The sequence below is a fragment of the Lactuca serriola genome, chromosome 3 (genome assembly GCF_051521515.1).
Source record: "Lactuca serriola cultivar US96UC23 chromosome 3, Lser_US96UC23_V15, whole genome shotgun sequence".
Lineage (NCBI taxonomy): Eukaryota > Viridiplantae > Streptophyta > Magnoliopsida > Asterales > Asteraceae > Lactuca > Lactuca serriola.
The window spans coordinates 61,893,317-61,916,263 of NC_136410.1; the positions used below are offsets into that span (position 1 = coordinate 61,893,317).

Consider the following 22,947-nt stretch of genomic DNA (forward strand, 5'->3'; position numbering starts at 1 on the left):
TGTAGCAGCTAACCCTTCACGAGATGGATTATGTACATATACACGTTGAAAGAATGAAAAAAAAAATTGAATCAGCGCCAACGGGCGCGCATGATTCCATCTAGTTAAAATAAAAAAAAATAACATTAGAAATAAAAATTACATTAATTAAAATAAAAAAAATAAAAATAACATTAGAAATAAAAATTATATTAATTAAAATAAAAAAATAAAAATAACATTAGAAATAAAAATTAAATTAATTAAAATAAAAAAATAAAAATAACATTAGAAATAAAAAAAAACTAAAATTACCAAGCTTAACTAAAAAAACCATCCCCTATTCTTACGTCGGACTCGAACGCACTCCTTCATCGTGAGAAATAGCTCTAAATATTCACCTTCGAGGTCGTCCGTTTTCATTTTCAAGATTTTCATATCAGTTTTTGTTTGAATCACCGATTGTGTTTCTATCATTTTTTGTTCTACCCGACTCAACATCACCGTCTTCGTTTCTTGAACGTGCACATAACGATCAAATTTCTCTCCAAATTGATCCATAACACTATAACACTAGATCTCGAAAACGTTGAAGCTGATTTTTTGCTTTATTTCTTCCAATCGGCCGACGAAAAGGTTGCTCATCTTCAAGATCGAGCGGTTCGTAGTTGATGTCGAAAAGTGTTCGGTCGTCCGATTGTTGAGACGTTCCGTCGGGGTTTCTTGAACGCTTTGAACCGGAAGATTGTGAACTTCCTTCCGTTTGCTCATCTATTTTAGAGCATCTTTCAACTTTAGCCAATGTTTCACATACGGAAAAGCTTTTTGGGTTGCCGTAGTTTTTTCAAATTGGTCCAAAGCCGCCTTGAAAACATCAAAATCATTTGACCCGCTTTTTTGTATGTTTAGGAGGTTGTTGTAAATTCCTCCAAATTCGATGCACTTGAGTCGAATCGCGCCACTTGGAGCTAATTTGATCGGGATTTCGACTTTCACTTTCCGTATAAAACATCGAATAAAGTTTCTCCCAAAAAACAACCGAACGTTTGACTATCGCCTTCAATCGAGTATTGGGAAGCTGAAATCCATGCCTCGACAAGCTTTTCTTCTTCGTTTTCTGTCCATGGGACCCTTTCTTAGGTGGTGTTGGGTCGGGCCAGTTTTTTTTTCCCTTTTTTTAGGTTGAGGTGGCGGTGAAGGTTGAGTTTCCGAATCAAAATCCGGCGAATGAGGGGGTTGTGATGGTTGTGGTTGGAATTGTTGTTGTTGGAGTTGTTGGAATTGTTGGAAAGCTTGATATTGTTGAAGTTGTTGTTGTTGGAAGACCGAGAAAGGTTGATATTGTTGTTGGAAAAGTATTGTTTATTGGATAGGGGAACCGGTTTGAAGCAAATTGACAAAAACACCTTGAGGTGATTCCATGGTCGGGAATTGGCGAGGGGTTGTGTCTAACGTAAAAGCGTTATCGGGTTCGCGATTTCTAAAGTTTGGGGTGGTATTTTGGTTGTGATCCATTTCTGATCGATATGAAATTGTTGTGTGTGTATTGTGTATAGAGAAAGAAAAGAAGGGTGTAAAAATTGAGTGTAAAAATATGGTATTCATAGGTAACAATAGAAGTTGTTTTTAAAAAAATTGTTTAAAAAATGTAGTCGTTCAACAGCTAAAATGTTTCCTCTTCCCCATTTGTCATTATCCCACAACTAATAAAATCCGTCCGTTTCAATTCGTGATACATACGATGACCGACCACGAGCACGACAAACCACTAAGGTCCAAGCTAGTGTGCACGAGCCACGGTCGTGGCCACCTAGACCACGGAACCCTTCGTGGTATACATACCGGAAGGCGTAAATTGTCTTTATTATTATTATTATTATTATTATTATTATTATTATTAAAATGTATTCGATTGTATGGGAAAATACATGATAATATTTAAAACACTATTATTATTATTATTATTATTATTATTATTATTGCATTTTATTTAAACATATTCATAAATATTATATGCAATTTAAATATGCTACGTATTTACCTTTTGTGGTAATTAACTATGATTAAAAAGTAGATATACTATAATAATAATAATGAACAGTCTAATAACATATAATATAATAATGGTTAATAGTTTTATAATAAAGAGAAATTTTCAAAAAATATAAACGTTTGAGGGATTACAATTATTTTTACACAAGTTTTATTTATTTATTTATTTTTGAGATTTTTAATTGTTATGAACAAGAGCACAAGTTTTTTTTGAAATTTTTAATCGTTATGAACAAGAGCACTTTTAATTTGTTTTTAGTTAGTTTAAATAAAAAAAACCTTTTTCTTGAATATGTTTACCTTTTAACTTTTTTTTCTTCAGTTTTGGTATTTATGATCATTTGTCTTATAAAAAAAATAAAAATATAAAAATAAAATAATAAAGTTAGTAAATTTTAATTGAATATAATAAAATAATAATAAAGTTTAGAAGGAATTTAAATAATCATTATCTAATAATTAAATAACAAAGTTAGTTTAATGATTAAATATATAGTTAGATAAAAAGTTAGTTAAATGATAATCACCTATAGATTAAGGGTATATGGAGTGAAGCTCGTTAAGGGAGATTCTAAGAGGTGTTATAAGTGTTAACCACCACCCCTAAAATGTGTTAAGCAAGTTGCTAAGCTGGTAGCGAGAGGAGAGAGGAGAGAGGAGAGAAAGTGAAAATGAGTGTTATGATTGTTTATGTTATTTTTTTCCTTTTTAAAATAAAACCTATTAAATTGACATGCTGTCACTCCCTACCTTTTTGTGCTAGACATGATAAGATTACGTGGCATAAAAAAATTTAGAAAAAAAAAAAAAAAACCCTTACGTGACAACGTGCTAAGGCTAAAGGGAATGATAACACTCTTAACACATTATCACCTCAGCTATTTGATTGTCACATCAGTTTTCTCCATTAACACTTAATCTTAGTATTTGATAGAGAGTGGTAACGGTCCTAACATTTTATTTTATTTCTTTTTCTTTTTTAAACTTAATTCAATTAGTTTATTTAAATACACAAACATTTTTGGTATATACAAATATTAAACAAATTTTGTTTTTTCTAAACCACAAACAATTAATATAATATAAATCGATACAAGGTCAAAACAGTAATTTGGTAGAACAAATCGATGGCTCGACTACAAGAGAGTCTCATCTGGAAGGTTGCTCCATCATGGTCTTGAGGGGAGCTTAAAGTCCTGTTTCACAATCAAAGGAAAACATCAATCGTGTTGCAAAAATTGAACATCTAACACATAAATTGTATATTTTTTTTAAATTCAAGTCAAAATGGGGTACAAAACCATGGTGCTTCTAAGGATAAAAAATATGCTCTAATGTGGTACATAACCTTGGTTTCAAATAAGTTAAAATGGGGTACAAAACCACGCCCACAAATATAACACCCGGTCTTAGGTACGCATTTAGATTCAAGCAACTTCATATTTACTTTTAGACTCGACGAGTTGAAGGCCCAACTCGTCGAGTAGGATCGACTCCGGGTCGGGGGATTAAGTGACCTACTTGACGAGTCGGAAGACCGACTCGGCGAGTAGGAGCTGTCTGAGTGAAACCCTAAATTGGAGCGTTTGCACTCTATTTAAACATCTTATGAGGCTTCCACCCCAGCCTCCATCACCTCCAGAGCATTACACCCGAAACCCTAATCCTCCATAAGTGAACTTGAGCTTTCTTCGTTGTTTTGAGTGTTTTTTGGTGTATCTTGAAGCTAGTGGAAGAAGTGGAAGATAAAAGACTCAAGGGAGAAGGAGTAGATCCAGGAAATACACCCTATTTGCCATCTTTTCTGGTAATCAAGCTTACAACTTGGTCTTCTTTCTCTTAGATGTATTTGTCCCCATATTAAGAGGGTTTTGGCTCAAAAACCTTGGTCCTTGATGTTAGGACATCCCAAGCGGTTCATATCTCGGATCTAGGTTCTAGGGAGGAGTACATTGCATAAAGATGCAAGCTTTATGGCCATGGTAGCCCCATGCATCTTGTAGACCTCATTTTTGGGTCTTTTTGAGCTTAAAGTCCCATGCATGGACGTAAAGTTCATGACTTTACGTGTTATACCGACCATAGGAGCCCAGATCTACCCTTTAGATGAGATTAGCAGCAACATAATTCGAGTTATGGGCATGAAAATTAGTCGACTCGACGAGTCGTTTTGGGGACTCGGAGAGTCGGGGGTTTGGTTCCCCATCTGATTCGAAGGGATCTAGTTAAGTCCAAGCAATATCCATATGAGTCAAGAGGAAGGACTCAACAAAATAAACGTAGTTATGGACCTGGAAACCATGAGACCCGACGAGTGGATGAACACACTCAGCGAGTCCAAGGAAATCTCCCAACCCATGAAGACGGACTCGACGAGTTGTTCATACAACTCAGCGTGTCACAGACTAGACACACTCATATGATGAAGATGAACTCGCCGAGTTCAAGGACCGACTCGGCGAGTCAATTGAAGATTGTGCCGATGTTGATTGAAAGAGAACTTGTCGAGTTCTTGCTAGACTCGATGAGTAAAGTCGGGGTTGGGGTCAGATGAAAGAATAGGGACTCGACGAGTTGGTGGACCAACTCGGCGAGTCGATTCAACTGGAAATTGACTTTGACTAGGATGTTGACTTTAGCCAGGGGTAAAATGGTCATTTTACCCTAAGAGTAATTATCAGTTTTTGACTAAGTACCTTTATGGAAATTTATAGCCTGAGAGTTGCCGGAGCAGCAGACAGAGATCTCTCACCAATAGTTACAGCAGTCAGTTATACGAGGTGAGTTTTTCCTCTAGTAGGAACGGGTCTAAGGCACTAATGCCGACCCATTTATGTAGTAGAGTATGCTGGGGTGAGCCCGATGTCGGGGTTAGCCCCATGCAGTTTATATGTTTCCGGACTTCGGAACGATGCCAGGGGGGTCCCGAGAAGTAGTTAAGTATGCTTAATATCTTTGTGATTCATGCATGTATATGTGTTATGTGTTATGTGTCCCAAACTCGGGTCTGATGTCGGGCAAGCCCGATGCAGTATATGTGATTATGTTTTATGAATTGTGTTAATTGTTTCGGGGTAAGCCCGATGTATGTTAGTCGTTATGCCATGTATTATGTATTTCGGGGCAAGCCCGATGTATGCTAGTTTTGTGTTATATGTTACTTGTTTCGGGCTTTGGTCTGATGTCGGGGCAAGCCCGATGCAGATTATGTGATTATGTTATGTATGTGCCGGGGTAAGCCCGATGCCGGGGTGAGCCCGATGCCCGGTGCGGCCGGATGCCGGGGTGAGCCCGATGCCGGACAGGAGTCCGATGCCGAGATTCGTCCCGATGCAATTGGGAGTAGTCCCAGAGTTATGTTATCTATTATATGTGCTTGTATGGGATGTGGTATTCTGGGGGAGCTCACTAAGCTTCGTGCTTACAGTTTTCAGTTTTGGTTTCAGGTACTTCGGCTAGTAAAGGGAAGGGCTTGAGTTAATGGCATGACACATACCACAGTTTTATTAGCCTGAGAGCTTACTCTGATATTTTATACGAGACAGTTATTGTTGACAGATTTTTATGAGATTTTGAGATACATGTTTGATGATTTTATTTTATGGTGATAATGATGGGTTTTAGCCATAAGAACTTTCCTATGTGCGCATGCAAAACCCTAATGCTTGGATCTAGGCTTTCTAATTAAACATGCTTTGAATCCAAGACTTCTAATGACTAATTATGTGTAAGAACAATACTAAATCAGATCTAGAATCATACCTTTGAATCTCTTATTTGATCTTTTTGTCTTGGAGCTCTAGAGTCACAATTGTCACTCCTCTAATGGCTTACAAACACCAAATAGCAAGGAGGATGATTTGGGAGAGAGGAAGGGAATTCGGCCAGGGGTTCTCTACTTTAGATGAAGTGCCGATTTCCTTTTGCCATAGGGTCTATTTATACTTGTAGACTCCTTAAGGGTTACAGCTTAAACCCTAGTTGGATAATCTTCTCTTAAAGCAATCCAAATCCATTCCTTAGATAGCCTTGGACGATTTTAAGCTATCCCTAGCTTCTAGAATTCGTCCAACCCCTATCCAATATGGATTTACAGTCTAAAGTTTAACTATCAAACAATTGACAGTTTATACCCTCTTATTTAATTAATCTCTTTAAGTCACCAAATTAATACTAATTAATTTATGACTTATATTAATCAAATAACAATATTATTATTCTTTATATTATTCTCATAATATATTAATAATATTTATTCTCTCTTAATAAATCATCCTATCAAGTTGCTATGGTGAAGGCAACCCAAAAGGACCATGCACAACCGGGTCAAATACTTGTCTAATATAGTTGCAACCTTAGACACTATTCCAACAGTCTCCCACTTGGATAAGTATAGTAACTATATGCACAAGTACAATTCGATTTGCAATCGTAGCTCTCAAAGACGCTGTCAAACTCTGATCTAATCAATCTTGTCCTTTAGATAAGGGATCGTACAGTCCTCTGTTAGATATCATGCTGACAATTCTATGGAATGATTAGTCAAGCATTTAGGTTTCTCGATCTCTGATTTATTCGACATAGAACTTAATCGAACACATCAATTCAGTTCTGACTGGGCCCGACACATAAGTCAAATCAAATCATCGAGCGGCCGAGATATCGCTTTTACCTTCTTAGGATAAAAGTTACAGATAAAATTCGACTTATATGCATTTACTTATTCATTAATCAACTATACACAACAATGCGTTTTATAACACCGAGTTACTGATGCATTTTCGCATTATCAATGTACAATCAATTAATAAATAACAAACCATATATCTAGGTTTTAAGACTATATGATATTATCGTCTTGCGATCACCCTTTTATATCATATTCCATAAGGTGATTCCAGCAAGCGCGGGTTTGTTCCAATGCTCAAAACCAGTTCATAAGCACTCATGAATGTTGCAGCAACCCTTTGCTATGTCTAACAACATTTAGACAATCTACACACCAATTCACGACAATCTTCATTCATATCTACTTCCAACATATGAACGGTTGTGGACAATTTGAATAATTCGATTATTCTTAATAAATTCAATTATTCTGGAAGTCAAAACATGCAAAGTGAAACAATAGTTAAACAATTAACATAAGATAGTAACATTACTCATAAATAAAACTCCTTTATTTAATCATCAAATGTTAATTACATTTATCTATTACACGTTTCTAATACTATCTATCTAATCTATGCTAATATCATCCTTCAGCCCAATACTCCTAGCATGCTGCAAGTGCTTAACCCTACTCAGTCCCTTCGTAAGCGGATCTGCTGGGTTATTTTCTGATGATATCCTCTTCACAACGAGTTGTCCTTCTTCTACACGATGTCTAATAAAATGATATTTTCTGTCGATATGTCGTGATCTACCATGATCCCTCGGTTTCTTGGTCAAGGCAACCGCTCCTTCATTATCACAGAAAATCTTCATGGGCTCCTTTATGGCAGGTACTTCTCCAAGATCACCGATGAAGTTCTTCAGCCATATTGCCTCTTTCGACGCTTCGCTCGCTGCAATGTACTCTGATTCACACGTTGAATCAGCTACGGTTTCCTGCTTGGAACTCTTCCATGTTACTGCTCCTCCATTCAGGGTAAAGACCCAGCCTGACTGCGAACGGTAATTGTCCCTGTCGGTCTGAAAGCTGGCGTCACTATACCCCCGCACCTTCAAGTCATCACTCCCTCCGAGGACTAAGAACCATTCCTTCGGCCTCCGAAGGTACTTAAGGATATTCTTCACCGCAATTCAATGGGCTCTGCCCGGATTCCCTTGATATCTGCTAACCATGCTCAAAGCAAAGGCTACATCAGGGCGAGTACAAGTCATAGCGTACATGATTGAGCCAACTGCGGAAGCGTATGGTACTCGGCTCATTTATGCTATTTCAGTTTCGGTACTCAGACTTTGAGTCTTACTCAACTTGGCATTACTTTGTATCGGTAATTCTCCCTTCTTTGAGTTTTCCATACTAAAACGTTTTAGTACCTTCTCTAAGTAAGTGTTCTGACTAAGTCATATTAGTCTCTTACTTCTTTCTCTTACTATCCTTATTCCTAAAATATAAGAAGCCTCTCCGAGGTCCTTCATAGCGAAGCACTTCCCGAGCCAGGACTTAACTTCCTGCAGAGTCGAGATGTCGTTTCCTATGAGTAATATGTCATCGACATATAGAATGAGGAAGCTAACTATACTCCCACTGGCTTTGACATATACACATGATTCATCTTCGCTTCGTACAAATCCAAACTCTTTGACTTTCTCATCGAAGCAAAGATTCCATCTGCGAGACGCTTGCTTAAGTCCTTAAATGGACTTCTCAAGCTTACACACTCTATTCGGATGCTTCAGATCCACAAACCCCTCTGGCTGAGCCATGTAAACATCCTCAGCCAACTTCCCTTTAAGGAAAGCGGTCTTGACATCCATTTGCCAAATCTCATAATCATGAAATGCGGCAATCGCTAGCATCACTCTAATAGATTTTATCTTCGCAACTGGTGAGAAGGTCTCATCATAGTCGACTCCGGGAGTTTGAGTAAAGCCCTTCGCAACTAATCGCGCTTTATATGTGTGTACGTTTCCATCCACGTCGGTCTTTTTCTTGAAGATCCATTTGCACCCAACGGTCTTACGTCCGGGCACATTATCAACCAAATTCCAAACTTGGTTATCATACATGGATTGGATCTCGCTATCCATTGCCTCTTTCCATTTCGCAGACTCCGAGCCTGCCATGGCTTCCTTATAGCTATTAGCTTCATCAAGGTTTATTAGTGTACCGTCACTAATATACGTGTCCCCTTCGGTAGTAATATGAAAACCATAAAACTGGGGTTGAACTCTAACTCTATCGGAACGTCTAAGAGGTAATGACTCGTCAATCGGTTCAACCGGAGTTTCCTCCTCGGGTTGAGTGCCAGCGGTAGAGGTTCCTTTATCTATCGACTCTTGAATCTCTTCAAGCTCGATTTGCCTCCCACTGTCTCCTTGGTCTATGAGTTCTCGCTCTCGGAAAACTCCTCTCCTTGCAACAAAGACAACATTGTCCTTCGGTCTATAGAAGAGATATCTAATGGATTTCTGCGGGTAGCCGATGAAAATACATCGCTCACTTCGAGGTTCGAGCTTGTCGTGAGTATCTCGTCTTACGAAAGCCTCGCAACCCCAAACCTTGATATGTGCCAACGAGGGAGCTTTCCCTGTCCACATTTCATGAGGTGTTTTGGCAACCTTCTTAGTAGGGACTCGGTTAAGGATATGGGCGGCAGTCTCCAAGTCATACCCCCAAAAAGAGATTGATAGTGAAGCACGACTCATCATAGAGCGAACCATATCCAATAAGGTTCGATTACGCCTTTCTGCCACACCATTCAATTGTGGTGTCCTAGGTGGCGTCAATTATGAAACTATTCCACACTCCTTGAGATAATCGTGGAATTCAAGACTTAGGTACTCTCCTCCTCGATCGGATCGAAGCATCTTGATTTTCCTGCCCAATTGATTCTCCATTTCATTCTTGAACTCTTTGAACTTTTCAAATATTTCTAACTTTTGCTTGATTAAATAGATATACCCATATCTACTATAATCATCGGTAAAAGTCACGTAGAAGCAGTTCCCATCCTTCGTGGTTGATCTAAACGGTCCACGTACATCGGTATGTATTAGGTCCAATAAACCCTCACCCCTCTCGCATATACTCGTGAAGGGTGATTTAGTCATCTTTCCAAGCAAACAAGACTCGCACGTGTCATCTTCCTTAAGGTCGAATGACTCCAACACTCCATCCTTTTGGAGTTGGGCTATGCATTTCTTGTTGACATGTCCAAGACGACAATGCCACAAGGATGCTCTATCCATACTATTGGAAGAATCTATGTTCAAAACATCATTTCCTAAGTTATCAACAATCATAACAGTTTCATAAATTCCATTACATGGTATAGCTTCAAAATAAAAGACACCATTTACATAAGCCAAAATAGAACCATTCTCATTATTAAAAGAAAATCTAAAACCTTGTCTATATAAACCATGAAATGAAATGATGTTTCTAGCCATTTCTGGAGAATAGCAATAATTGTTCAAATCTAAACATAAATTATTCCTAAGCACTAAAGAATACACTCCAATCTTGGTCACAGGCGACGATCTTCTGTTCCCCATGATTAGATTGATCCTTCCTTGCTCCACATCCCTACTTCTTCTTAGTCCCTGCACATTAGAACAAATGTGATAACCACAACCGGTGTCAAGAACCCAAGAAATAGCATGATTAGAATCGTTAGATTTAATTGTGTATATACCTGCGAAAGACGGCTTGATCTTTCCTTCCTTGATGGCTTGCATGTACTCTGGGCAGCTTCTCTTCCAATGTCCTATCTTATGGCAGTGGTGACACTCTGTCTCCTTAGGGTTAGGGCAGGGCTTAGCAGGATCGACTTTGGTCCCACTAGAAGAGGCACCATCTCGGGCTTTAAGCTTGCGATAGTTCTTAGACGAAGCCTTCCTCTTCTTTCCCTTTCCTTGACCAATAGCCAAGACAGGAGCAGCAGGTGGATTAGGAGTTGGTGCAACAGACTTGTCTTTGAAGTTGCTCTCAGCGACCCTCAAGAGACCTTGGAGTTTTCTTAGGGTGACCTCTTATTTGTTCATGTGGTAGGTCATCCTAAATTGATTGTACATCGGAGGCAAAGAGTGAAGCACCATGTCGATCGCCAAGTCTTCCCCAAAGTCAACATTTAACTTGCGAAGGCGGTCGACATACCTTTGCATCTTTTGCAGGTGCACGGTAAGAGATTCTCTATGACCCATCTTAGCGGAAATCATGTTAGTGAAAATCTCATAACGCTCTTGTCTCGCGTTCTGGTGGTATCTCTCCAATAAGTCTTGATGCATCTCGTACGGGTACATGTCCTCATAGGACTTTTGGAATTCGGAGTTCATGGTGGCTATCATGATGCAATGTACCTTCATTGCATCGCGCTCATGAGTTTCAAAAGCGGTTATCTCAGCCAGAGTAGCGATTTCAGGGTTGATTTTCTCGAGCTTCTCATCGAGGACATACTCCTTATCCTCATAGCAAGCAATGGTGCGAATGTATCTTATCCACTCGCTAAAGTTCGTTCCATCGAAGGTGACCTTTTGGCAAAGGCTCATCAATGTGAAGGAACTAGCAGCAACGTTGTTTGCGTTCGACATCTACAATTAAAAGGACAAAGATAGATTAGAATATGAATCCCTAATTATCACCCAATGAGAAAAATTAGGGCTAGGATCCAACAACAATATTTACATATTTAGAAAAGGGATGCCGTAATCTAACATGCAAATAAATTGAAGGTAAGTGAATGACGATTCACTAATTCTCCACCATAAAAAAAAACTAACTATAAGTCCTAAATGTATTGAGAATTCCTAGGTTCGGATGAGATTCATTGAAATTGTTCAATGGCATGTTTAAATCTCGATATGCCCCTCTAGTTTGTGACTGGGACACCGAGGATCACAAAACGGGTGTGAATTACCATGCAAATTCACATGGTGCCTTCATTGCAACGATCACCTATTCGATGTGCCGGTAAACCACACACGCTCCATCGAACTATGATAAACAATGAATCACCCTTTGCCACCTTTGCTTAGAACCAATTAGTGTGCCGGTAAACCACACACGCTCCACTAACTTCTTAGCAAGGGTGCAAAGTGTAATTTCATGAGATTGCGTCAATTCACTTTTCCTAAAGTAACTAAGATTGGGAATTTTTAAAAAAATATGTAGTTACTTTATATTTCTTATTATACTTTTAATGAGAGGATGAGGTTGCCCAATCCTACTCGTTCGGCTAACGACGCTCCACCGATCAAGCAAGCGGTGGGTGTGAGTGTACACCAATTAAGCGCCATTTTATAGGCCGCAACCTTATACCCACCTTATAGATCGACTTCGTGAATGAGGCCTCCTAACGGTAAGACTAGCATATTTAGTTTTATATATATATATATATATATATATATATATATATATATATATATATATATATATATATATATATATATATATATATTATTCTTGTAATATTATATTAGTATAGGATTGTATTTTAAACCTTTTTAAAATCTAGGGTTTGAAATTTAAATTGTCTAAATTAAAACTTTTAATCACAAAATATAAATTTCAAAACTTGAGGACAAATTTTAAACATTTAAAACATGGAGGATCAAATAACAAATAATTTCAATTAACAATTAATTTCCTAATTATCTATATTTGATTTATTCAAGATTTCATGCAAGATAATTACCAAATTAATCAAAATAATTAATTAATTATCATATAAGGAAATTAAATATTTTATTATTTGATAAATATCTTTAATTAGATCAAGATTATATTCATATATATCAAAAAATCGGATTAGGGTTGATCTAATATGATTAAGGTAAGTTTCCATAAGATAATCATGAAGAAATCCCGAATCTGGCCATTCCTGACGCTTGGACTCGCCGAGTGCACCAAGGGACTCACCGAGTCAGGCCAACTCGCCGAGTCCATGACTCAGAAACACAAAAATTGAATTTTGCAGTTAAGTTTCAAACAAATAAGCAACAATTTAATAGAAACCAAGCTAGGCTCTGATACCACTGATGGATTTTAGCCATAAGAACTTTCCTATGTGCGCATGCAAAACCCTAATGCTTGGATCTAGGCTTTCTAATTAAACATGCTTTGAATACAAGACTTCTAATGACTAATTAAGTGTAAGAACAATACTAAATCAGATCTAGAATCATACCTTTGAATCTCTTGTTTGATCTTTTTGTCTTGGAGCTCTAGAGTCACAATTGTCACTCCTCTAATGGCTTACAAACACCAAATAGCAAGGAGGATGATTTGGGCATAGGGTCTATTTATACTTGTAGACTCCTTAAGGGTTCCAGCTTAAACCCTAGTTGGATAATCTTCTCTTAAAGCAATCCAAATCCATTCCTTAGATAGCCTTGGACGATTTTAAGCTATCCCTAGCTTCTAGAATTCGTCCAACCCCTATCCAATATGGATTTATAGTCTAAAGTTTAACTATCAAACAATTGACAGTTTATACCCTCTTGTTTAATTAATCTCTTTAAGTCACCAAATTAATACTAATTAATTTATGACTTATATTAATCAAATAACAATATTATTATTCTTTATATTATTCGATCTCATAATATATTAATAATATTTATTCTCTCTTAATAAATCATCCTATCAAGTTACTATGGTGAAGGCAACCCAAAAGGACCATGCACAACCGGGTCAAATACTTGTCTAATATAGTTGCAGCCTTAGACACTATTCCAACAGATAATACTATGTTTGTTAAATGGTTTTAAAAAAACGAAATTTTTGGCTAGTATTTTTGGGATGTTACAACAAATAAGCTCTAATGTCGATTGCCTCTTTATATGCATGCATCCATTCATCCATAATATAACCAACATCTTTGAAAACACTCACCTTTTATGTTTATAAATGTTCAATTTTTAATTTTGATTATACAAAGTACAGTTAGCTCTACCATGACCAATGATTTTACAATATACTCCAGACTTTATATTCTCAATATTCCCAAATCCCCAAACTAAGAGCAAGCTGACCAAGATTATCATGAACATCAATTGATAATTTTTTTGCCTTTATGCTACTACAATACCCTTCCTCAAAGAAATAAAAAAAAACTAGCTTGGACCATGGCATATGTATTGTTTAAAACATACTATAACGTAGCCATTGTTTTACAAACTATCAAACCAAATCGTCATTTCAGAAGCACCCTAACAAAAGATAAAGTCATAAACATGGGAAATAACTAGTTACAATATCGATCTCCAATTGGGAGAGAAGGAGGGTACCCAAAGGAAGCCCTCTTGCAACCATGTTTACGTTACAAACTCGATATACTAACTATGATTTTGTATTTGTGTCTGAAGACTAACTGTGGCATTTCATTGAGCAGGTAGTGTGTCCAACATCTCTGAATGTTTTTATGGCTGACAACTCCTCTAAAAGCCCGTATACTGATGAGCAACAAAAAAAGAGAATAAGATAAATAGGCCACGACTTTCAAACACCCTCGAGTGGTTAAACCTTGCAGAAAACAAACCGGCTACAAATTACTTACATCCTCTGTTCAAGAGGTGGAAGAAGTCAAGATCAAGAGGTTAAATTGTGCAGAAAACAAACTATGATTCACAAAAACTAATGAATTACAACCAAACTGATGGGTTTTGAGCAAAACATCATTCATATGGTGTACATGCAAACCCTAATAGCTTTGGATCTAGTTTGTCTAATGAACATGCAATTGATAATCCAAAGCCATAAACCCTAGATCTAGCATACATGTAATCGAATTAACATAATAATAGGGTTTAGATCTTACCTTTGATTGTTATGTGGCAATAACAATCTATTCCTTCTTGTAATTGGTTTAAGAAAGCTTAGTGCCTCAAGTGTTGCACCTCTAATGGAGTCACAAACACCATAAACAATAAGAATGAAGAAGAAAGAGATAGGAGGCACCAAAATTCATCTAGAAACCCTAAGGAATCATTCACCACGTTTTTGGGACTTAGGGGCTCCTTAAATAGGTAGGCAATTAGGGTTATCTAACAAGGAAACCCTAATTTGACTGCTTAGGCCCTAAGCAGTCCATGGACCCCTTCTGGAACATGCCTTGGACGATTTTCTAATGGGCTTCCCCATAGAATTCGTCAAACCTATTATTCCAAGGTGATCCATAGCCCAATTGCAATTATCTTATAATTACAATTCCAGTCCCCTAAGTTTAATTAATCTCTTTTAGCCACAAACTTAATTCTTTATTAATTCTTGACTAATATTAATTAAACAATATGATTTCTCTTTTAATATATTATTCTCATAATATATTAATAAATCATAATTAAACATTTCTCTCCTTAATTCATCCTACAAGTTGCTATGGTGAAGGCAACCCAAAAGGATCATGCTCATAATCGGGTCAAGTACATACCAAAATAGTTATGGACTTAGATACTAATCCAACACAAACAACATCAACTAAATCGATGATATGGAAAAAATTACCTTAATTGCAGAATTGTTCGTTGTCAGTTTTCGATGGATTACCAATCTTTGATTAGTAGAAGAATTGATTAGGGCATAAATCATGCTATACAAACGAACCAGTCCAAAATCACGTCACACCCTCTCTACCGATATCAGCTCTACACCAGCGTCTTTCTCCAATCATAGCCAAGCTCCCGCTTCTCTTTCCTTTTGCTACCTCCGTAGCGTCTTCTCCTTGGCGAGTCCCCTAGCGAGTGCTAGGGGGCGGTGTTCTGTCTCCATAACGAGCCGTAGCGATGGTGTATGGCGAGTCCACTCCTCTTAACCTAAGAGTGTTATCATTCTCTCTGGCCTAAGATTAATTAAGTTAGGATGAAGTGTCCATAACATCACTCCTATTGATTAAACACTAAAAGTTGAATAATAGTTTAAAGTTTTCAAAGAAAATATAAAATTTTAAAGAGAATTTAAATATTCTCCTATCTTTTGTTCCTACCAATCTTCCTACCAATTTAAATGATGACATGTGTCATATTAATATCCTAAAATATCATTTAATTTTATTAAATGTGCATTATATGTTACATATATCACAGTTTAATTGGGTAGAAGGATATATATAAACAAAAAGTAGGAGAATATTAATATCTCAATTTTAAATCTACAAATATATATTTTTAAAACTGTAACACCATTTTAATTGAAAACTCCCTCATTTTTATTGTCGTAAACCCACCGGATCATTTTAATCCTCAAAATCACAAACCCTCGCTTCCGTCACGATCCTCGATTTTCTAGCGAGCACCATTCACGAACACAAGGGGGAGCGGCGGAGACGGACTGAAACCCAGACGAAAAGATGTCGGGAATGGGGGACGGGTACGTGGGCACCGCCCAAGACGCTGTAAGGATCCGAAGGCTGGAGAAACAACGAGAGGCAGAAAGGAAAAAGATCCAAGAACTCAAAAGTAAGAACGCAAAAGGCCAATCCGGTCTTCTTCAATTCGGCTCCGGAACCTCCGAAGTAAGTTTTGTTATTCATATCTATGCATATACATGTGCCTCTTGCAATCAATTGATTGTATATCAATACTGATTTCTGTGCCCTAATTTTATGGATTGCAATTTGCCCAAGCTAAGGCTAGCATAATCCTGTAACTTTGACTTTCATGATTTTACTGTTATTGGTCAATTACGGGAGGTTCTGTAATGTACAAAGGTCCCATTATCACTTTATCAGTGTCAACGATCGATTCTTGAGTGTTTTGGGGGTTACTTTTCATTAAGTTGACATTATAAATCTGATCAGATTCTTGAGACTGCCTTCAAGAAGGAAACAGTTGGGCTTGTCACAAGGGAGCAATATGTTGAAAAGGTTAGTCACTGATTCAAACACTCTTTCTCCTTTCACTCTACTTATTACTTACAAAAACAACTTTGAATTTCACTTGACTATACTTGTATACAGAGGGTTAACATTCGAGTCAAGATCGAAGAAGAAGAAAAAGAGAAACTTCAAAAGCTACAACAAGAGTGAGTAACATTAAGTCATTAACATCTACCTATTTTCATCTTTACATTTAATATTCATTCTCAATTGCTAATTATGTACTCTTTTAGGGAAGAAGAGCTTCAATTACAAAAACAAAAAAAGAGGAAAATCAAAGCTAACCCAAAGCTATCTTTTTCTGAAGATATTGAAAACGGGGAAGAAGAAGAAGAAGATGGAGAGGAAAGTAAGTGTAGTTTACTTTTCATCTATTTAAGTTCACTCAATCAAATCCTTCTCTTTTTTATACTCATTAACTTAAATTAATGTTCTTATGAGTATACAGAAAATCAAGAATCAAATACGTTTGGTCGCAGAGGATTTGGTAAAGATCCAACAGTAGAAACTAGCTTTTTGCCTGACAGGTTTGAAATCTCTCAAATAGTAAAAGTAAAGACATTTAAAAAAATTATTTATTATTTATTTTTTGCTGATTAATTGTCACCATCATGGTGTGAAGCATACTCCTTCAGTGAGAGGGAGGCAGAGGAGCAAGCTGAACGTGAAAGGCTTAGAAAACAATGGCTACGTGAGCAAGAACAGATTAAAAGTAATTTAATATTATAAAAACTTTATCTTATATTTCATTAATATAAAAAGTAAAATTATGTCTTCTAAGTTCTAAGCTCTAAATTATATGTTAATTACATTACAGATGAGGCTCTTGAAATCACATACAGTTACTGGGATGGTGCAGGACATCGAAGAGTCATGCAGGTAATTCTTAATTTCTTATGTTCCTTATATTATCGCAAAATTACCATTTTACCCCTGTCATTGCTGTTTTTGTAGGTTAGAAAAGGGGATACAATTGGCGAGTTTTTACGGGCTGTTCAGCAACAACTTGCACCTGAATTTAGAGAAATACGCACAACTTCGGTTGAAAATCTTTTATATGTGAAAGAGGATCTCATTATTCCACATGTATGTAATAATGCAACTTTTATCGTTTTAAATATTTTAATCCAAATTAATAAATTTAAGATAATACTAATAAATAACTGTCGTCTGTTTTCAGCAACACAGTTTCTATGAGCTGATTGTGAACAAAGCTAGGGGAAAAAGTGGGCCGGTATTTTTTTTTTATTTTTTTTAAAATTTTTTTATTTTAGTATTAAGTTTTGCACTACTTAAAACAATTAATGTTTTTACTTTTTTTCCCTTTTTTATATGTACAGCTTTTCCACTTTGATGTGCATGAAGATGTGAGAACGATAGCTGATGCAACCATAGAGAAAGATGAGGTAATAATGTTTAATTTGATTATCTAGGTTTATAATATAGCCAAAATCCATTTTATTGAAATTTTATTTATAGAAAAAACAATTTAGTATTGGTATTAATATATGGTAAGTTTTACATATATTGGCCTTGTTTGATTGATAGTCGCATGCTGGTAAAGTTGTTGAGAGGCATTGGTATGAGAAGAACAAGCACATATTTCCTGCTTCAAGATGGGAGGTACCCCCCCCCCCCCCCCTCATTATTATTATTATTTTATATTTTTATTATGATTATTGTTTTCTTATGAATATGTGGTGAAAAATTGCAGATATATGACCCAACAAAGAAGTGGGAGAGGTATACTATCCATGGTGACTAATTAATGAAAAGAAGAAAATGTTTTTGTATGTTATTTGTTCCTAATTTCCCATTTACTTTTGAATTTTGTACTATTTGTGTTTTAAGGAAATTTGGTTGCTCTTATTTATACTATTATTAGAATGTGGGAACATAAAGTTTTTACATATGGTAGAATTTATTATTGATGAGGGTGTCCTTTTATTTTTATAGATTATCATTTCTGTTATTTTCTTTAATATTTTGGTTTCTTATTATGCACAAGCAACACTTGGGTGATTCATTCTTGGTCATTCTATCAATTTATCAATTATATTTCTTTATTTATTTATTAAAATATATGGTACATGTAACATGCCCACAACCATGCCATAACATCATTTCCAAGTGACCAAAAAGTACAAAAAAAAAAAAAAAACTAAGACCAAGAATTTGTTATGGTGAATACCATAATGTGATAACGACATGATGTCTTGAAGATGAAAAATGTGTCAAGAGTAGCAATCTTGAGAAGAAAAAAGTGTACTAATAATGTGACATTTATGTCATTGTGATTGTAATTTGTGTCTGTGGACAACTAAATGTTTCTTGTCATGATATCAATATCATTTGTGTCTTTGTGATTGTAACCTGTGTCGGCTTTAATGGGTTTAAAGTATGAGCTTTCATGTTAAAAGAAGTGATATGAGGAGACTTAAAAAGAAAAATATATGGTATATATTTGTGGGAACATTATTTATATTTATATGAATTCGTACAAGTTTGCATTAACTGTTTAGATTGCGTAAATGACAATGTTTCATCTACACCTTAATTACCACGAGGGAAATAAGTAACTTTCCAAGTACATATTCATTGTTTTTTTTGTTTTTTTTTTTTTATAATTACTATTGGATTAATATGTTTCTATTGGAATGATAGAGATTTTATTAAATTATTAAGATGTTAATATATGAAACATATTACAAAGCAGAAATAACAATAATACAATCATATAATCAACCAGCTCAGTTAACTTTCAGTGCAATGCTTTTGTTATTTTCAATTAAATAACAAAACACAAAGTGTGAAACAATCTTGTCAAATAAAACTGCATTCCTTGCTTTTCTTCGAAAGTTTCAAAGACCCAAAATGTTGGATAAGTATTTGTTTTCGGCTCTAATAAAACATCAATTACTTTGACCTCTTTTACGATATTAAATTCTTTTTTATTTTTAATATTTATATTATTTAAAGAAAAACATGCATAATCTAACTGAGTTAGATTAATTCATAAGAAACTAATCTAAACTATATTTGTTTATTAATTATTATCATTATCTTCATATTTTAGTATCTTTGAAATAGCATCTTGTTGTGGTGATTTACCTTTTTATATTGACCATACTTACGTTCATTATTTATGCTTATTAATAGTTTTTCAAGATCGCATTAATTTACATGTTATTTTGTAATTTTCTTCATTTCCGTTTACATCCAAAGGTCCAAACTTTCACGCTTATATAAACATCAGGAGCTCGATATCATCGTTGTTGAATCTCTTGCCATTTCCGATTGTCAAATTCGATATCTTTCTCAAGCATTCGATCATGACAAAGATTAGGGTTTCTTTCATCCTCGCTCTAATTCTTCTTCTCTCCTCTTCTTTCTTCATTCAAGGTACTTAACTCATCTCAGATCTAGATTCATCCAACTTTTCTTATGTGCTTCTTATGATTCCGATCAAGATCGAATTTTGATTCGAACAAAGTGGTTTCTACTAGATTCGTATCTATAATCATTAATTGCATTGTTCTAAAATTTGTGTTTTAGATCTGTTAATGTGCTTTGTAATTTCAGTTCCTGTAGTTCTTCATCAATGTAGTTGACTTTTCGATGATAGTTGGTGAAATTGTTTGATTGCTTTATTTGGCAAAGTAATTGAAATTCTCTTCATGGTTTTCGTGTATTAACAATGATTTAGATTTTAGGTTTAGGCATGCATGTATCTATTTCATAAATTCTGTTCATTGGAATTGTTCTATTTCTCCGCTAATGAAGTATGCACCCTCGTTTGTCGTGAATGAGAAATTAAATCGGATTCATTTCGTTAATTTGCGGAGCTCATCTGCCATTATGTATTTTGTTTATGCAGGAGTTGCATTGTGATTGCCTCTAATTAATCATTCCATTAGCCGCATACTCTTTGATTATGTAGAAAGTTCATCTCCAAACGTAATTTCGAACCTTGTTCTCCATTTAATTTTATCTGGTTTTTCCCTGTAGTTGCTAGGTCACAGTCTGATTCAGACTCCGACTCCGATTCTAATGCTGATCTTGTTGCCGAAACTGTTGCGGAAGGAGCAGTTAGTGATGAAACCCAGGAGTTTGGTGTTGGGAATTTTAGTCCATCACCTGATGTTGAAACAGTCTGTGTTTTCCCTAAAAACTCTGCCAAATGTAAGCCTACTTCACTTATACCCTCCCTAATTTTCTTGTTTCTCTTAAGCATCAGAATTCTTGTCATCAGTTTTACCTTCTGAGATTCATCTTCTTTATTTCTTTGTTTCTACAGTGGTAGTAGCAGGGCAAGAAACCGAACTTTTGATTGGAATGAAAAACGAGGGTAACTTTTGAGTTTTGACTCTTATCACCTTATGTTACTTGTATGTTAAAGAAGTGGTCTTAAACTCTTAAAAATCTTAATTCCTATTGGTTAATGAACAGGGGAACAAAATGTCAAGGTCCTTGCAGTTTATTCTAGTGTCCATCTTCCTTTTGATCATAAAATGTTGGTCCAAAATCTTACTACACAGGTAATCTAATTCTTTTCCTTCTAAACCAGTGACTAATCCTTATTCCTTAATTACACAAGAATTTGACATGACTTTAATTTGTTTGTGTTGATTGTTGCCAGACTTTCAACAATGCATCTGTTCCTTCTTCAGTTCAAGCTACCTTTCCCTATATGTTTGCAGTCAGCAAGTTCTTACAGGTAGAAAATTTTAACTCTTTTATATGATATAACAATTTTCAACTAATAATTTATTTATGTATATATGATATATGATTACAGCCTGGAACATTTGATCTTGTTGGGACAATAGTGTATGAGATAGGTGAAGTTCCATACCAGAATACATTCTATAATGGCACCATTGAAGTAACTGAAGCTGGAGGCCTTGTTAGTGTTGAGACAGTGTTTCTTGTTTCTCTTGGATTTGCTCTTCTTGTCCTCCTTGGCTTATGGGTTCGTGGTCAGCTACAAAATCTTTCCAAGGTAATAAATTCTGTTAATTTTTTAATTAGGAAATCACAGAAAGTTAATCTTTTTTTTTTTGGTTCAGAAAACTAAGAGGGTGAAGGTGGAAGTTGGAACAAAGACTGTTGATGCATCCATGGATGAGTGGCTGCAGGTTTGTATTTTTCTTTTCATGCTAATTATGACACCCAAAATCATATAATTGGGTCTTGAATTTGTATCTGTAATTGGGTTAAATGCACAAAACAGATGCTAATATAACACACAAATAGATGGAAGTATTTTGGTATTTTGTTGCATTTGGTAGACTATAATAAGGATGTTATTGAACAGAAAATCATTAAATTTTTAATCATGAGTTTTGCTTGTTTATGGTGATGACAGGGAACTGCTTATACTCAGTCACAGTCTTTCAAATTGAAAAAGAAGAAGTAGAGAGGAGAGGGGTATTACGGGAATAGAAAGAATTTTGTAATTCGTGTTGAGCAAATGTTAATGTACTCTTTTGTAGAATGAGCACGGAGTCTCGTTTTCTTGGAGTTTTAGCTAGCAATACCTGACATTTGTTAATTTTTAGAATATTTTATATAATTGCAGTTTTACTTTTGCCAAATTTTAATGTGGTTTCTTTGTGTTCATTAATCACTTCTACCGATGAGATTTTATATTTTTTCAGATTAGAGATTGTTTCTCTTATATAGTGGATGTTCTATGGGGGTTTATAATAAGAAAGTTATTTCCTTTTTTTTTCTTCGGATAGATGTGATTTAGTTTCAGTACCGCTGATGTGCTTTTATTTTAATTGATTTGTTTAGTGTGAAACGTCGGTCTTAGTTTTGGCCCTTGTATTTAGGCCGGTTTGATCAAGAAATCCAGTTGTTTTTGTTAGTGGACATATATATTTGTCATGTATTTTATTTAGAAAGCCCATGCCCGATGTTTAGCCCAATATGATCCTCTCTTTGGCATTCTTTATATGTTTAGAAAGAGGAATTCATGGTAAATATTACTCTATATCAAGGTATTAGAGCTAATTGATTCCCTTATTCCTCATTGTCTAATCCTAGTTGCGGCCGGCAAATACCATCTCCTCTTTCTCGTATTCGTGCTCTGGTCTTTACCTTCTTATCGATATATAACTCTCTTTTATCATATGACGACCCCAAACTCTATTAAGAAACCTTATAGCATTACAAACATAAGATCTTTTATCCCTCTCATTCTTGATTAAGATCGAATGAATTATGATGCATGATGTGAGTTGTTTGAAACTCACTACAATGATTTGACAATCTTGAAAAAGCGAATGTCAATGCCCCCACGTCCTGAGACAAACAATGTTGAATGGAGTAGAATTGACTATTGTAAAGATGTGGATTTATAGCATAA

General features: G+C 35.6%; 2 protein-coding genes across 2 annotated transcripts; both read left to right on the top strand.

Annotated features, from left to right (window-relative positions):
• The first annotated feature begins 15,911 nt into the window (after positions 1 to 15,911).
• On the top strand, positions 15,912 to 18,503 carry XCT (XAP5 family protein). Its single transcript, XM_079030374.1, has 12 exons — positions 15,912 to 16,211; positions 16,497 to 16,562; positions 16,656 to 16,720; positions 16,808 to 16,923; positions 17,023 to 17,101; positions 17,210 to 17,286; positions 17,392 to 17,453; positions 17,529 to 17,660; positions 17,755 to 17,808; positions 17,915 to 17,980; positions 18,123 to 18,197; positions 18,289 to 18,503. The coding sequence occupies exons 1-12, from the start codon at positions 16,047 to 16,049 to the stop codon at positions 18,337 to 18,339; spliced, it is 1,008 nt and encodes a 335-aa protein (XP_078886500.1). The 5' UTR covers positions 15,912 to 16,046; the 3' UTR covers positions 18,340 to 18,503.
• A 1,275-nt stretch (positions 18,504 to 19,778) lies between these two features.
• On the top strand, positions 19,779 to 22,171 carry LOC145092439 (translocon-associated protein subunit alpha-like). The gene is made up of 8 exons (XM_079030375.1): positions 19,779 to 19,976; positions 20,583 to 20,756; positions 20,872 to 20,922; positions 21,024 to 21,112; positions 21,214 to 21,291; positions 21,373 to 21,576; positions 21,644 to 21,712; positions 21,943 to 22,171. Exons 1-8 carry the CDS (start codon positions 19,907 to 19,909, stop codon positions 21,991 to 21,993), a joined length of 786 nt encoding a protein of 261 aa, XP_078886501.1. The 5' UTR covers positions 19,779 to 19,906; the 3' UTR covers positions 21,994 to 22,171.
• Positions 22,172 to 22,947: the final 776 nt, after the last annotated feature.

Excerpts from the sequence above, each read along its gene's own strand:
- XCT (XM_079030374.1), top strand. The coding sequence starts at position 16,047 with ATGTCGGGAATGGGGGACGGGTACGTGGGCACCGCCCAAGACGCTGTA. Across the intron at positions 17,981-18,122 it reads CAACCATAGAGAAAGATGAG|TCGCATGCTGGTAAAGTTGT; the intron begins GTAATAATGTTT and ends TTTGATTGATAG. Across the intron at positions 18,198-18,288 it reads TTCCTGCTTCAAGATGGGAG|ATATATGACCCAACAAAGAA; the intron begins GTACCCCCCCCC and ends GAAAAATTGCAG.
- LOC145092439 (XM_079030375.1), top strand. The coding sequence starts at position 19,907 with ATGACAAAGATTAGGGTTTCTTTCATCCTCGCTCTAATTCTTCTTCTC. Across the intron at positions 20,923-21,023 it reads GATTGGAATGAAAAACGAGG|GGGAACAAAATGTCAAGGTC; the intron begins GTAACTTTTGAG and ends GTTAATGAACAG. Across the intron at positions 21,292-21,372 it reads CAGTCAGCAAGTTCTTACAG|CCTGGAACATTTGATCTTGT; the intron begins GTAGAAAATTTT and ends ATATGATTACAG.